Here is a 16,026-nt window from a genome sequence, read left to right on the forward strand (position 1 = left end):
CAAAAGATCTGGGTCCTAATCCATCGTTTTTTTGCACTCCACACCACCCTGGGTTAGACAATGGCGATATGCAAATCAGCTCTGACCCTGTGCCCCATGGGAACAGTCCAGTCCGAACTACAGAAGCCATGTCCTTCCCAGAACGGAATCAAGCATCCGAGGACCGGACCGGTTTCGAGGTAACACCTCTCATCAGCCCGGCTAGCTTGACTCCAGTGGTGTGGAGTGCCTGGGACCCACGTCTGGGCATCCCCAGTACACTTATAGCGGAATTGCAAAAACAACAGGTGATGGACCGAATGAGGATCAATGTCACACATTCAACCCAGTCAAAAGATCTGGGTCCTAATCCATCGTTTTTTTGCACTCCACACCACCCTGGGTTAGACAATGGCGATATGCAAATCAGCTCTGACCCTGTGCCCCATGGGAACAGTCCAGTCCGAACTACAAAAGCCATGTCCTTCCCAGAACGGAATCAAGCATCCGAGGACCGGACCGGTTTCGAGGTAACACCTCTCATCAGCCCGGCTAGCTTGACTCCAGTGGTGTGGAGTGCCTGGGACCCACGTCTGGGCATCCCCAGTACACTTATAGCGGAATTGCAAAAACAACAGGTGATGGACCGAATGAGGATCAATGTCACACATTCAACCCAGTCAAAAGATCTGGGTCCTAATCCATCGTTTTTTTGCACTCCACACCACCCTGGGTTAGACAATGGCGATATGCAAATCAGCTCTGACCCTGTGCCCCATGGGAACAGTCCAGTCCGAACTACAAAAGCCATGTCACAACAGCCCTGTACTCTTTATGAGGACAGGGTACTAAGCACAAAACAAAACTCTTGCGAAAATACTTAAGTTAGCACAGTATATAGAAATGCCCGAGGGGCACGGAAAACCATATACTCTGGAAGTGGAATGCGAAATTACTAGCAGGTAAGTACAGTACTAATAGGCTTTGGAATCGCTAGGACTTGACTATAGAATCTTCAGATTACTTCTAGGAGACCTAGGGGACTCGGGTGCAGAGTGTGCACTCTCACGCGTGATGCGGGACAAAGTCTATTGTAGCTAGATTTCACAGAGTTAGTGTTCTCGGGCGAACCCGACCTGGTAGGAGGAAAACGAAAGTGGATTCTGACCCTTGGATAGTGAGGCTATGCTGGGGCACCGAAATGCCGAAGTTACCTAGCCCAGGGGCTGCAGCTGCATAGGTCTCAAAAGACGTCGGGAATCCTCGTAGACGGACCAGGAGCCTGGAAGAAAGATGCTGGCAGGCGACCAGTGAAGAGAGTTCGAAGTGATCCAAGCCTGGATCTTGAAGATAGATGACACCTGAAAGCAGAGGGGACCAAGTTCGTGAGTATTAGCCAGTAGTCAGGTGGCACCAGGAGGGCACCGGATGGTAGTCACCTCGACTAGGTGAGTGGGTGACGCTGTGCTCGCAGATCTCACGGACCAGGAGGCGTTGTCGGCGACCAGGATGGAGGAGCGAGCTGTCCCACGATGGATGAAGCTGTCGGCGTCGCTGGACCCAGGATTGGGCAACAACCCCTTGGCAAATTCAAGCCCACGCGGTGGACTCAAAATGGCGTCTGGAGTGGACCAGGAGGGTCCGGGGTGCCTCTCTTGAAGAAGGAAGCAAGGGCCAGTCTGGAGCAACCAGACCAGCAGCAGTGATGTCGTCGGGCGTCGTGAAGAAGGCCACAAGCCAGCCGGCTAGTAGCCACACAGCGCGGTGAGCAGGCAAAAGCAGAAGGGCCCCACGCAGATTGTGGAGATGCTGGAGGGCTGATCTTCGGTGCTGGAGCTGCTCAGGGTTGGGGCTTCTCTGACCCCAAAGCACTCACCAGTGGAGCACACGGTGGGCTTGTTGCAAAGAAGTCGTGCAGTCTTGGCGATCGTCGGTCCCTCGAGGTCTCGTCGCACTCACGGTTCTCAGCTTGGCTGTAGAGGTGAGTAGAGGTCAGAGGTGCCAGGGAAGCCGGGTCTCGTCGGGCTGGTCAGTCGGATTCCGGAGGAAGGACTTGCAGCAGACCGCAGGGTTCTTAGGATGGTGCCCGCTTGATGCAGGGTGACTACTCCTTAGCCACAAGGGAGAATCTTGAAGAAGAAATCTTGATGTCCTTTCGCAGAAAGTCGTGTCTTGATTCCAAAGATTATCTAATTTGAACAGGGGGCCCGCTCCTATCTTTATACTAAAAATAGGGGCTGACCCGGTGACTAGGTCCTGCCTATGGGTGGGACTAGGAGGGGGGTGGTTACACCCCTCTCCCATGCCGGACTTTCCCCAGGCCAGGGGCTGGTGTGCCCCTGGAACTGGTTCTGACCGGCCTATGCGTAGTGAGCACCGGGGTGCCACTCAGCAGTCACCTTCCTGTAAAGCCCTGCCTACCCAGGATACACAAAACCCTGTCTGGGACGGTGCTAGCACCGCCCTCGACAGGAAACCCTTTGTCCAGGCTCCCCTCGCTGGAAGGACTCCCAGCTGCAGGGGGTCAGACTCGTGTCTGTGGTGGCAGCATCCATTTTGTGGAGCTGAGGCTTCGTTTAACTTTAACCGGGGTTCACAGTTACATACATGTCGTGTCCCTCTAGAAGGGTGGAATGCTAACCGCGTCGCCAGAATTGGCGAGGGGTTAGTATTCCAATTCGTATGACACCTTACTCGACATGTTTTGATAAAGCAATATCAAAGATAGCATTTAACCGCGAGGATTATAATGCACTTAAGAGTATATGGTATGCGTTATCATGGAACAGCTATTAGGACTTGGTTCCGCAAGCTGCAGACAGGCTCAGCTCATGCCAGAGCACCATCTCACACGATTCCAAGCACTCTGCCTTCAGGATTGTCAAGGCCTGCCATAGGAGTGACTGATAGGAATCTGTGTGTCCATTTTAGGGTTAGATATAGGTATACTATATCTACAGCAAAGGGTGATTACACGACTTTTCCCCAGCTGTCATGCAGCCAGTTGTGTCAAATTTAGGAGGCCAGCCAGGGGTGGCATAATACATGCTTCAGCCCCTGGTAGGCCCTGGGTACACCTATGCCCTGAGTTACAGGGTCTGATAAGGTGGCCCAGTACCAATTGGAAATGTACCTAAGGTACATGGAATCCATTTTACAGAGAGAGCAGTAGGCCTGGGGTCCTGATTGGCAGGATCCCAGGTCGACTATGTCAAAAACCAGCTAAAACACAGGGCAAAAAGTTGGGGGCAACCATAGTCAGGAGGTACCTTCCTACACTCTGTATCCCGTTCGTAAAGACAGCAGGATTGTCTTACGTTTAGTTTAAATACCATGCGTGCTCGTGTGTCCGAGCACGTACAGGACGTTGCTGCCACCTGGTGGGGATCAGCTATTAAGTAAATTACTTAAGGTGCCTTAGGGGCTAGGGAAAAATACACTCAATGTAGGAATTTCTGGACCTGATATCGTGTTCCGTATGACGCGAGGGAAATCTACACGCTATTGCTATCACTAGCAATGATACATAAGGGAAAGTACATAAATAAATACACATTTAGTGATCAGTATGCGAGATGTATACATATGTCTCATTGGACCTGATGTTGTGTTGTCAATAGTGGGAACCTAAGTGTGGTTTTCTTAACAGTTGGTAAATGCGCAAATCAACACATGAATGATGCACAATATGCGAGAGCATATGCTTATTTACATACATGCGTATACAATTGCTGTCAAATGCGTTGACATTCTCATGTATATATTTCTTAGGTAACTCCATGCACTTGGTTATAAGGAGAAAGTCATCACTACTATTATGATTGATGCTGGATATCTATATATTATTAATTGTACATTATAAAATAATTTTTACAAATCAACAGATTTTGTTACATATATACACTGATAGCATATACTCTTGGAACCCACATATTGATGATCGGTGACACATTGGTTATTTTACTTTGTAATTTAAACATTGTATATCAACTCAGCGATCTCCATATATAATTGAATCCATACGTGTTGAACTATTGGGAATCTGCTATATGTATGAATCGCAGATCCCTGTTGAATATACATTATTTACTATTGGTTCAGCCTGATATCTGTCTGTCAGGTTCATCATAATTATAACAGTCTTATGTGTCATCAAATGTGCGTCCTGCCTAACAGGTCCCTGTTAGGTGCAGGTTTCTAGTTCTAGTGTCATATTGTCTACATAGTCATATAAACCTATTCGTTCGTAATGCTGAGCAGGGATATCTGTCTGGAGATCTCCTCCTGTTCATTCAAACCTCCATTGACTGAATCAGGCAAATGAATCCACTAACATTCACGTAGGTTCATGATGGCAGATATAGAATCCCCTCTGGGATTTGGCGATATCTTTTCGAACACCCACCACTCAATATCGTTGCTTGTATGATTCTCTTCGCTGTAGTGTTCGACAAGTGGTGCACCCTGAACCTTGCAGCGGATGCGAGAACTGTGCTGCAGGATGCGTGTCTTTACCTTTTGCTTCATCTGTCCCACGTACACTCTTTGGCATGGGCATCTGATTAGGTAAATTACATCGTGTGTGTTACAGTTTGTGTGATGGTGTAGTAGATATTGTTTCCAACTGTGGGCAAATTCCTTTTGCTCCACAGTGAGTTCACACGCCTTGCAACGTCCACATTTGTAATTCCCCTGTAAAGGTGGCAGCATTAAGAGCGAACGAGTGTCCGGCACTGGTTCTTCTTTGAGATAGGAACTGACAACATGGTCCTTGATGTTCTTCCCTCTTTTAAATGCAAACAGTGGTTTATCCGTGCTGTCTATCTCTTGGGATACTAGGTGCCAATTCCTGCTTATAATTGACTTGATTTTGTTGCTCCTATTACTGAAGGTGGAGACACACACAATCCGGTCGTTATCCGTACTTTTGTCAGGTTTAGTTTGCAGTACTACGTCACAATGACAATACCACGCTCGTTTTCTGGATCTCTTGAGAAGGCTACGTGGGTACCCTCATTCTTGTAATCTATGTAAGAGGGAATCGAATTTCTTAAAGAAATCTGCCCTGCGTGAACAATTCCTGCGAATCCGCAAGAACAGACCATAGGGCAGATTATCTCGCAAATTCTTCGGGTTGCTGCTTTTGTATCCCAAGAGTGTGTTCCTTTCTAAAGGTTTTCTATATAGGGTTGTGTAGAGCTCGTTGTTCTCACTTTGTACTGTTAAGGCTAGGAAATTGAATTTTTCCGTGCTGCAAGTCATAGTCATCTTGATGTCATCTGATCTCCCATTGAGCCAGACGCAAAATTCTTCTAAGGTGGCTGCGTCACCTGTAAATCATGAGGACATCTTCGATATACCTCTTCCACAGAGTTATATTCTCTGTGAAAGGGTTATCGACATTGTAGATGTTCCTGTCCTCATAACTGTCCATGTATAGGTTCGCTATATCCGGAGCAAATTCAGCTCCCATGGCCACTCCCTCGGTTTGAAAAAAGAACTCTTTCTGGAAAATGAAGACATTTTTTGTCATCACTACTTCTAATAAATGATAAACGCAGTGGTTACTCTGTGTGGTCTGTCTCTGCGCACTAGCACCTCGTATGCTATGTCTAGCGCTTCTCTTTTTGGAATGCTTGTGTATAACGAGGCTACATCCATAGTTGCTAGTATCTGTCTCTTTTTGTCATAAGCCTGTCCCTCGACCTAGTTAATCACTTCCATTGTGTCTCGGATGTATGATATGTATTTCTTTTTTCTTCTTTCAAATATTTCGCACTGTTTAAATATCATTTTTCCATGTAGTATATGTCCATGTATTTTGTGGATTGTTTTGTGACATGTAAATATTTTAATGTGTGTGCACATCTAAATCTTTAATGTTAGTTCAGAAGAACTATTCTGTGTATATGTAAATCTATGTATTGCAATAAGTTTACACTGAGTTTTCAAAAAACGGATAAAAATATATTGTGGAATATAAGATAAGAGTTTTGCGCTTTTTGGTTTGGACGCAAGGTACATCTCGCTTTCTCATTTGTTGACTGTTCTCATCCATTAGGAGAGACATAATTGCAAAAAAGTTTTTTTGCCTTTTAAGAGTGGCAGAACCACTATGGATGAACTGGTCAGGTATATTTGATTACACTTTTCCACCTCTCCCTCTCCTTCCATTTCTGGTTCGGAAACTCAGGCAGACATCATTCACACTGATTCTAGTGGCTCCCACATTGGCTCGTCAACTGTGGTTTACCACACTATTAGAACTGTCAGTAGCTCCACACCAAAAACTGCACCTCATTTTTAACCTTCTAACACAGAACCAAGGAGAAATCAGATATCCAAACCCCAAGGAGCTCAACCTAGCGATTTGGCTCCTAGAGTTCGGATACCTAAATCTACCACCAGATTGTATGACAATTCTTAAAGAAGCAAGGAAACCTACCACTCGAGCATGTTATGCAGCAAAGTGGAAGAGGTTTGTTATATATTGCAATATTAACACAATTGATCCGCTAGATGCATCTATACAAAATATTATGCCATCTTTTGCATCTATATCAAACAGGCTCAGCCTACACATCTATTAGACTACACCTTGTAGCAGTAGCTGCATATCTACAAAACAGACAACATTTATCCTTATTCAAAGTTCCAGTTATTAAAGTTTTTATGGAATGACTTAAAAGAATAATACCACAAGGGTACCACCTTCACCTGCCTGGAACCTTAATATTGTTCTCACAAGGCTTATGGGTCCACCTCTTGAGACTTCAAACAACTGTGCATTACAATTTCTTTCATGGAAGGTTGCCTTTCTACTTGCTATCACTTCATTACAACGTGTTGGTGAGCTACAGTCTTCAACCTTAGTAGAACCTTTCTTTTAGCTTCACATAGATAGTGGTTCTTCATACACACCCAAAATTCCTAGCAAAAGTAGTTTCTGCTTTTCAAATCAATCAGTTGAGTTACCGGTGTTCTTCCCTCAACCAGATTCAGTAGCAGAAAGGGCTCTACACACACTTTGTCAAAAGAGCACTATTGTACTATATTGATAGAGCAAAAGATTTCCTAAAACAAAACAACCTTTTGTGGCATTTGCTCCACCTCGTGAAGGAAATCCTATTTCTAAATCTGGTATTTCTAGGTGGATTGTTAAATGTATTGAACTTTAACTATAACTCCTAGAGCACATTCTACGTGCAAAATAGGAGCATCTATGACCTTTTTAGTTAACATTCCCTTAGCTGACATATGTAAGGCAGCTACATGGTCTACACCACACACATGTTCCATACATTATTGTGTGGATGTATTAGCACATCAAGCTAATGTAGGACAAGCAGTGCTAAAAACACTTTTTCAAATAACTGCAACACCCACTGGTTAGCCACCGCTTTCGCAGGGTACTGCTATGCAATCTATGCAAAGCATGTTTATTTACAGCACACATGCCTCAAACAAGTTGTTACTTAACCTGTAAGCATCTGTTCTTGGCATGTAGAGCTGTAGATTTACATGTGCCCTCCCTCCTCCCCGGACACCTGTGGTTGTTGCAGTTCTCATTATTCACACTACATGCGCATGGACATCTCTATACTACCCTTACTCCATTCTCACCGTCTGGCGCGAAAACAATATAACAATGGAGTCGATGCCCATGCGCAGTATCACCTAAAGGAGTCACTTTACCTCGTGACTTGGAAAGACTTCTTCGAAGAAAAACAACTTGCAAACATTCGGACTCAACACTAGATGGCAGGAGCATGCAACGCATGTGAATCTACAGCTTTACATGCCAAGAACAGATGCTTACAGGTTAAGTAACATAATCGTTTACCACCATCTCACAAGAGATGGCTACTCATTTGAAAATGGAAAGGGGGTCCCTAATGCACTCCTTCCCATTTGTGAATGTTGAAAATTTATTTTGAAGAGTAGGCACTGGTCAACAGGACTACTGCATTCTAATAAAACACACTTGTAAAATATTTCATTATTCTTTCTAAAAGCATCATTTTTTCCATTTAAGAAAATGTGCTACATTTATTTTAAAACATTTTTTTTAAAGATTGCTTTATTTAAAAGCAGTTACAGACATCGTGAACTGCTGACACCAGCAGGACACCATGCCTGTGAATGTAGGCAAGTGTAGCGGGTCATAATTTGTGACCTAGCTCATTAATATTTGAGGTAGGTCAGTTTGCTACCCACTATGATACTGTATTTTATGAACAGACTTAATAGGTTAGGTTGGGTTGCAAAATACAGATACAATTGATAGAAGTCCATGTGCAAATTGAAACCACTTTTACCAAATGCATTTTAGTATGAGGCTCTTAGTTGCTAGACTTTTTAACTGCTAGATGGCTAGCCTTGTCTTGCAGAGTTCCATATTAATCAGGCTTTCACAAAGATGGCAGGTCAGAGACTGCAGCACTTAAAATCAGTGATGGCATTGATTGCATTTGGACAGTGGCAATTTCTGGTTCCTAATCTTTCTTATTTTTTTCAACTGCATTCAAAATTCTAAATTATTGACCATTCGACACTCATCGCAGTCCTAGAACTTTGTATGTGTTCATCAGTCCTACTTATAGCAAGTAGTTAGTTAGGTTGGGCAGTCTTCTGACTGTTTCCTAGTTTCGTCAGGTGTTTCCCAAGGTTCAGTACATATGCCTGTTCAGTTCAACTTGTTTATAGAGCTAAGAATCATGTTGGGGAACGCAGGGTTTGCTGTACACCAACATACATGTGAGACCCAGATAAATCTAAAAAGATCCTCATTCGAAGACATCTACGCAAAGTGCCTCGAGGATCTTCCCAAATGGCTACCTTTTAACTATCTCACTCAATCTGAAGAACACAGATTAGTTCTAATTAGATAACCGCACAAATCCAGACTCAACAAACTCAACTCTGAGTTACGCATTTATGCCTTCTACCCTTTAATGGTAAAAAGTCAAGTTGCTTGGTCTGTGAATCATAACCCACCTTCCTATGTCCTCCCAAATGGAGCACACTTCAAAATCAGGTGAAAGCTACCTTAAGCTTATACGGGCAAGAAATCTTTAAACACTTCCCAAGTCCAAAGGACAGTTGTACAGGTCTCGGATTGATTATGGATCCTCCTATTGTATCTAGCGTCCTAGTTCTTCCAGTAAAAAACATTCTTCCCTCAGTGGCAGTTCTGATCTAATGAACTAAACTAGCAAATTGCATCACCCATCACCATGATATCTTTGAATTCCTCCAGAAACAAGAATAACATTCGACCTGGCTTTCATCACTTCTAAGGCTCTGGACCAACATCTGGAATGTGTATGCTCCGCCCTCAAAATATATTGTGGATCTCAAAGCCTGAGAAGCCACAGTAGCTTAAAACTGGAACCCAAAACATGAATTTAAGAAGTTTAAAAAAGGTCCTTATGTTTCACAGAAAACTAAAAACCTACCTCTTTATACTCTTACTGGACTAGTTCCTGCCTTCCATGTTTATGCAGTTCTCCCATTTCCTTTCAGTTGTCTTTTCGCTGCTCTTCTGTAGCCTCCTATAAATAGTCCCTTTTCTGACGACCCTAACTCATTCCATCTTATTTACCTGCCCGCCACCCCCCCTACTCTTTACTCTCTTATCTCTGTTAACCCTCTTGACTATTGTGGTTCATCAACCTTTTACTTGTGTTGTACTTAACTATTTTCCTCAGTTTCACTTCCAGTCTGTGCCATTCTCTTACAACTTTGCTGTTATTAGCCACCTCTATCCTTTAATTTAGCGACTTGTGTTTCTTCAAGTTTTTATGTGATATCCATTTTTTAAACAGAGTGTATGTTCGCTGTTTTTTTTTAGTTCTCAGAAAAAAGAAGCTGTGATCTCCCTGTTTTGTGTAAAGTGCACTGGCAAGTTTATGGTTGGGTTGCACTTCATAAAAATGCTAAATAAATAATGAGACTGCACAAACCATGCTTAGTGATAGTTATCCTATGTAACCTTTTTATCCTTGCTCGCCAACCATATGTCCATCGTTGACTATAATATTTAATCCAGTACATTGTAGTTCTGTCACAAACTAGTGCCTACCTACTTATATTTCACTCTACCCATCTTGTTCGTTTTCGATGTATGCAACAACTGGTGCAGTAAATGGAGTACATAGTAATGTTATAATTTTCATTTTTCAGGTGTCACCTCCTTTCAGGATGTGGTTGATTGTTTTGCTTTGGTCATTCAGTCTCTGAAGCATGGTGATGTGCAGCCATGGGTAAGTAGGCATTCAGGAGTTTCTGGAGTGCATTCAAGAAGCTGAGGTCTTGACCTTCTTTGCCTTTTACCCTTAGGCCTTATTGCCATGATTTTATCATACTTAGACCCTCACTTAGTTTGGTGAGATGGGTGTACCACCATACCTTGGCATTTCAACTAACCCTGGGCAAAGCACTACGCTACGTTTGCATAGTTTGCGCTACTTCGTACTACGTGAACTTCACGTAGCACAGTACAAGCGTAGCGTAGTGCAGGGGTCATTTTTTGCTTGCTCGCGGTCCTCACCTCAAGTTGGCGACCGCGAGCAAGCAAAATGACATCCCGTCGAGACTTTTTCCTCGTTCACGATCAGCAACATCAAGTTGCCGATCGCAAGCGTGGTAAATAAACCTCCCGGCGAGATTCTCAACGCGGGGGGTCAGGTTTCTCATTGCAAGTGGTCGCGTATGCTCGCTACCGCTCGTCATGAGAAACTACTGGTCTGCGTTGAGAAAGCTGCCGCTCAGATAAAAATCTACTCGAGCGGCAGTAAAAGACAGCTCGCACTGTGCAAGATGCCGTTTTCAATGATTGGGATGGGGAGGGTAGGAGAATTCCATCCTTGTTGGCGAGTGCACACTTCACATAACATTCAAGTCTTTTCAACTTCTTCTTTTTACAAATCAGTTCAAATCATTTATCTTAAGAAATATTGTTTATTTCATATTTCTTGTGATCTCGTTCTATAACTTTGTTGCTTTCATTACATTGAATTCATGTTGCCATCATGTTTCCACATATACCCAATGCATTTCGGGTCTACAGAGAGACCCTTCCTCAGGGGTCTGTGAAATGGGAAAGAACAGTAAACATGAGCTAGACTTATGTGTAGTTCATAGCATGGTTTCATATTATTACCTCATTCTCTGCTTTTCATTTGCTAAGTCACTGTCTTTACATTATTATCCTGACTGAATATACAGATAGCTGCAATATCATCATATGTCAATCTGGCCGCAAATAAACTATAATGCATTGAATACTGACTCAATGGTGCAAAAAAATGCATAAATCGATGAGGTGGGTGAATAAATAAAGAGATTGTCTTATTGTATTTTATTCACTACATTCAGGGGGAATCCTGGCATGTACTGGGTGTAATCTGACTTACTTTCGTTCCCGCGTGTAACTATATAAACAAAAGTTAATCGGCTACTTAGTTCAGGCTATGTCTTTTAAAGTCGGGTGCCAATTATTAAAGATTACCGTCTTTGTCCATGGTGTGGAGGATACTCGAATTAATACAGGAACTTACTTTCGTGGATGCAATGTTGGCGATTTCTCGTCGTCCTTAGGATGTCGGTTGTTAAACCAATCATCTAGGGTGTTTAATTTAAAACTACCGCGTTAGGTAAACTGGCTCGTGTGATTGGATATCGCCCGGTCACGTGATCGGAATATCCGAACACGGAAAATCTAATTATTTATACCGTGTATGTTATACACTGTGCGGAATTTTCAATACTCGGAGGAGTCAGTTTAAATATTTATTTATTTATTTATTTAAGGATTTGTAAAGCACCTGGTGACCCGGAGGCATCCCCGCACTGTGAGAGCTAGCAGTTGACCAAGGGGGGTGGAGAAAACTTATTTAGGGAAAAGCAGAGTTTTGAGCTGCTTGGGAAAACGCAAGTAGCCGGGTTCCAGCCGCAAACTGCGGGGAAGCGAATTCCAGCGAGTGGCTGCCTTTACGGAAAAGCGGCGGCCTCCAGAGCGTACCCTTCTGAACTTGGGGACGTTTGCCAGTCGCTCATTGTCCGAGCGCAGAGATCTCGAGGCTTTGTAAGGGGTAACCATCTCTCCTAGGATCGAGGGGCCTTGTCCATTGAGGAGCTTATGGGCGAAGCACATTGCCTTAAACTCGATCCTCTCTCGTACTGGCAACCAGTGGAGAGCCTTGAGCGCAGGTCTGGCAGAGGTTCTGGAAGAAAGACCCATAAGCATGCGGGCAGCCGCATTTTGGGTACGTTGTAGCTTGGCCAGAGTAGCTTCAGGGGCTCCTACATAAACAGCATTGCTGTAGTCCAATCGTGTAAGGACCAGACCCTGCACCAGGAGTTTCCTAGATTGAGGGGGAAGCAGAGGGAGGATCTTGCGGACTGACCGCATAAGTCCAAAGCAGGTTCCAGCTGTTTTAGTTGCCTGGGTTTTCATTGATAAGTCTGGTTCGAGCCAGACCCCAAGACTCTTGATTTCTTTCTTGGGGGCGGGTACCTCACCCATAATATCGGGTCAAACAGATGGTGGAATTGCTGACCACTTCTTGCCCATCAGCATAGCTTCTGTTTTGGACCCGTTAAGTTTGAGTGAGGACTCGCACATCCAGAGATAGATTTTCTGGAGGCAGTGCAGGAGATTATCTAGGCATTGATCCAGATGCGAGAGGGAGACGACCAATTGCGTGTCGTCCGCGTAACTCACAATCTTGATGCCGAAGGGGGAAACTACATCCTCAAGATGGGCCATATATGCGTTAAAAAGAGTGGGACTAAGTGAGGAACCCTGGGGAACCCCACTTGTCAGAGGAAGAGAGTCGGAGCGGGAGTTACCATCCCAGACCTGAAACGAGCGACCCGACAGGAATGACTCTATCCAAGCCAACGCAGTGCCCCCGAGTCCCGCCCTGGCCAGCCGGTGGAGCAAGACACGGTGGTTCACCGTGTCGAAGGCTGCACTGAGGTCCAGGAGGATCACTGCCACTGACCCCCCTGAATCCAAAATGCACCTTGCCTCCTCGATGACGGCGAGGAGGGCAGTGTCCGTACCTTGGCCAGGGCAGAATCCCGTTTGGGAACGTCGCAGTAGATTGTTGGATTCCAGAAACTAGGATAGCTGGACGTTAACCAGTTTTTCAGCGATTTTGCTTATGCCCGGAAGGAGCGAGATCGGCCTATAGTTGGCCAGATCAGAGGGGTCCAAATGGGGTTTTTTGAGAAGGGCTTTAACTACCGCCTCCTTCCAGCTGGGAGGTACGGAGCCTTGGGATAGTGAGGCATTGATCAACTCCAGGGCTGGAGGGACAATCGTAGGGGCGACTGCTTTCAAAAACCTCATCGGGGCAGGGTCGCGGGGAGAGCCGCTTTTCATCTTGGCCAGAGTAATTGCAACTTCCTCCGATGAGACCGCCCTAAAGGCATTGAGCTGCGGGTGGGGGACGCCTACTGGACGAGTGTCAGGCGTCACGTTATCCCAGCATGGTGGCTGGTTGGGCTGTGGAAAGGAGGTTAAAATATGAGAAATTTTAGAGTCAAAGTATTTAGCAAGTTCTTACTCCTATCCGGTGGGGTCTTGGTCAGTGAAGGGGGTTGCGGTATCTTTAGGAGTTCTTTGACGATGAGATAGGATAAAAAACGCCACAAACTCTGCGAGAGAATCCTATCGTCGTAGTAAGAGGCCTTAGAAAGTTTCAGGGCAGCTTTGTATGCTCTGACCGTCCTCCTGTAGGAGTCTTTGCTCGAGTGGAGCCAGTCCTTTCTCCACAGTCGCTCCGCTTTTTTACATTCCTTGCGGAGGGCTCTGAGTTCCAGGCTAAACCAGGGTGCCGAGCCTATCTTTCCGCTCTTGTCTTCACGGGTTTTTATGGGTATGATGGAGTCGAGTGAGTCGGAAATCCACTTCCTAAAATTACTATCAGCTATGACAGGGTTCCCCGAGGGGGCGGGGATCATTGATTCCAGAGCTCTGGCCCAATCCTTGGTTGAGAGTCTGGACCATGCCCTGTCCTGGGTGTACGTGACGGGTTTGTGGGGCTTCCTGAATTCTCCTGGCCGGAAAAGAGGAACCAAAAAATGGTCAGTCCAAGGGTGGGGGCAGGAAGGTTTGGCCTGGAGGGTGCAGACATTAGTAAAAACTGGGTCTAGCAAGTGGCCCTTGATGTGGGTGGCTCCGGTGTTGGCCAGTAGAAGGCCGTAAGCAGCCAAGTCTAGTATCAAATCGGCAGCCCCTGTGTCTAGGGGATCATCAAAGTGAATATTGAGGTCCCCTAGCACAGTGAAGTTTGGAGTGCTGAGATATATTCTAGTAGGGCGCTAGCAAAGGGACCAGAGTGGCCTGGGGGGCGATACACCAGGAGACCTGCCAGAGAGGTTGTCGGGCCAGATAGATGGTGAAATGGCAGCTCTCTGAGACTGTAATATGAGCATCGCTGATTTTGCAGGAGAAATAATCTCTGTGCAGAATGGCCAGTCCGCCCCCTCTGCCAGAGGGACGTGCTAGGGACTGGATAAGAAAGCCCGGGGGCAGAGCCAGGACCACATCCGAGTCCGAGTGAGTTGAGATCCAAGTCTCCATAAGAAACAGGATATCTAGCTCATGGTCCGCAAGCAGGTGGTTGATAAGCAGGGCGTGCTTTGGGAGCGACATGCAGTTCAATTCTGCTAATTTTAGGCCAGAGTGTGAGGTAGGAGCCTGAGTCAGTTGTAGGTTGACCGGGTGGCAGAAGACGCAATTGACAAAATGTCCATCTAAGTCGTGTACATAATTACACTGTGAGTTCTTAGTAGGTCTAAGACTTAGTAGGTCGCGACGCGAATAGCTCACCCTGTCGGTGTCCATGACCGGCATAGGTTCTGGCCCTAAGCCCGGTCGAGCGCGGACGGGCGCAGACGGGCTTGCCTTAGGCGCGCCTTTGGCGCGCAAACGGCGCTCCCGCTGCGCTCGTCCGCTGCGCTCGTCCGCTGCGCTTGCGTCGGAAGCACATTTATAGGCAGAGGAATGGGCGTGGCATCTAGAATGGGCGTGTCCCAGTGTTCGAGCCGCGATGGCGGCAGTGGGATCCTTCCCTGTGACAGCGCTAGAATCCGCTGTATCAGGGAGCCTGGCTGGCGATAATGCAGGGAAAGTGCTCTAGGAAGGTGCGCGGTGGTTTAAAACACAAATAAACAGACTTTCAATAATTTTAAAAAGTGCGAGCAAGTCCTCCGGCTTCCGCCTCAGAGGTCAACAGATATGAATTGGCGCGCTAGCAGTCAGCGCTTTATCACGGGTCGGGGTGGGCGTGGCCTCTAGAATGGGCGTGTCCCAGTGTTCGAGCCGCGATGGCGGCAGTGGGATCCTTCCCTGTGACAGCGCTGAGTAGTGGCTAAGTTCCAAGATTTGTGGTGTACCCGATATAAAATGATAATGTTAATAAAGTAGTGAATCATATTCTAAAGATTATTATTGCTTAGTGTGAATGACAATTTCAAAAATAACTAACTAACTATCTAAACTAGTTTATAAGTAAATAATCGTTCTGAGGAGGATAGGAAATGGGGAATAGAATCACTAGTGTCGGGTTTTCAATGATTGCACAGTGTGGACAAGCATCCGGCACTGTGCAATCATCGTGAACAGGGTACTACGCAGTTTGTGTAGTGCTACGCATGCGAAGTGCACTTTGCTTAGCTACGCGTAGCGCTACTTCACGAACTACGCTCAGGGTTAATGTCAACCTCACCCCGTAAGCTCCCATATAATGTGGGGAAATCACAGGGGTTTCCAACGGTGGGGCCTTCTCCTGGCTCGAAAGACGGAAACCCTTGACCTGGCAGCCCTTCTGCCATGTGGCCTTCAAGTCACAGTGAAAGTCCCTCCGCCTATTTAGCATAAGGCAACCATCACCAGATTTCCCTGCCTAGCAATGAAAAACTTAATAGCCCTGATGTGCAGGGAGAAATACCCCAAAGCCTGCAGCCATTGATTTTTGTTTTTCAAAAACAATCTGCATCTTTGGGAGATTACTTATAAAAAAGTAATAGAAA

General features: G+C 45.6%; 1 protein-coding gene across 2 annotated transcripts in view; it reads left to right on the forward strand.

Moving 5' to 3' along the window:
- ZWILCH (zwilch kinetochore protein) overlaps positions 1-16,026 on the forward strand; it is a 405,441-nt gene that overhangs the window by 322,698 nt on the left and 66,717 nt on the right. For both annotated transcript variants that reach the window (XM_086957998.1, XM_086957999.1), the window contains one exon: positions 10,165-10,244. In XM_086957998.1, coding sequence (XP_086814124.1) covers positions 10,165-10,244 — 80 coding nt within the window. The remainder of the gene's footprint in view (positions 1-10,164; positions 10,245-16,026) is intronic.

This window comes from Lissotriton vulgaris, chromosome 2_1, assembly GCF_964263255.1.
Source record: "Lissotriton vulgaris chromosome 2_1, aLisVul1.2, whole genome shotgun sequence".
Classification (NCBI taxonomy): domain Eukaryota; kingdom Metazoa; phylum Chordata; class Amphibia; order Caudata; family Salamandridae; genus Lissotriton; species Lissotriton vulgaris.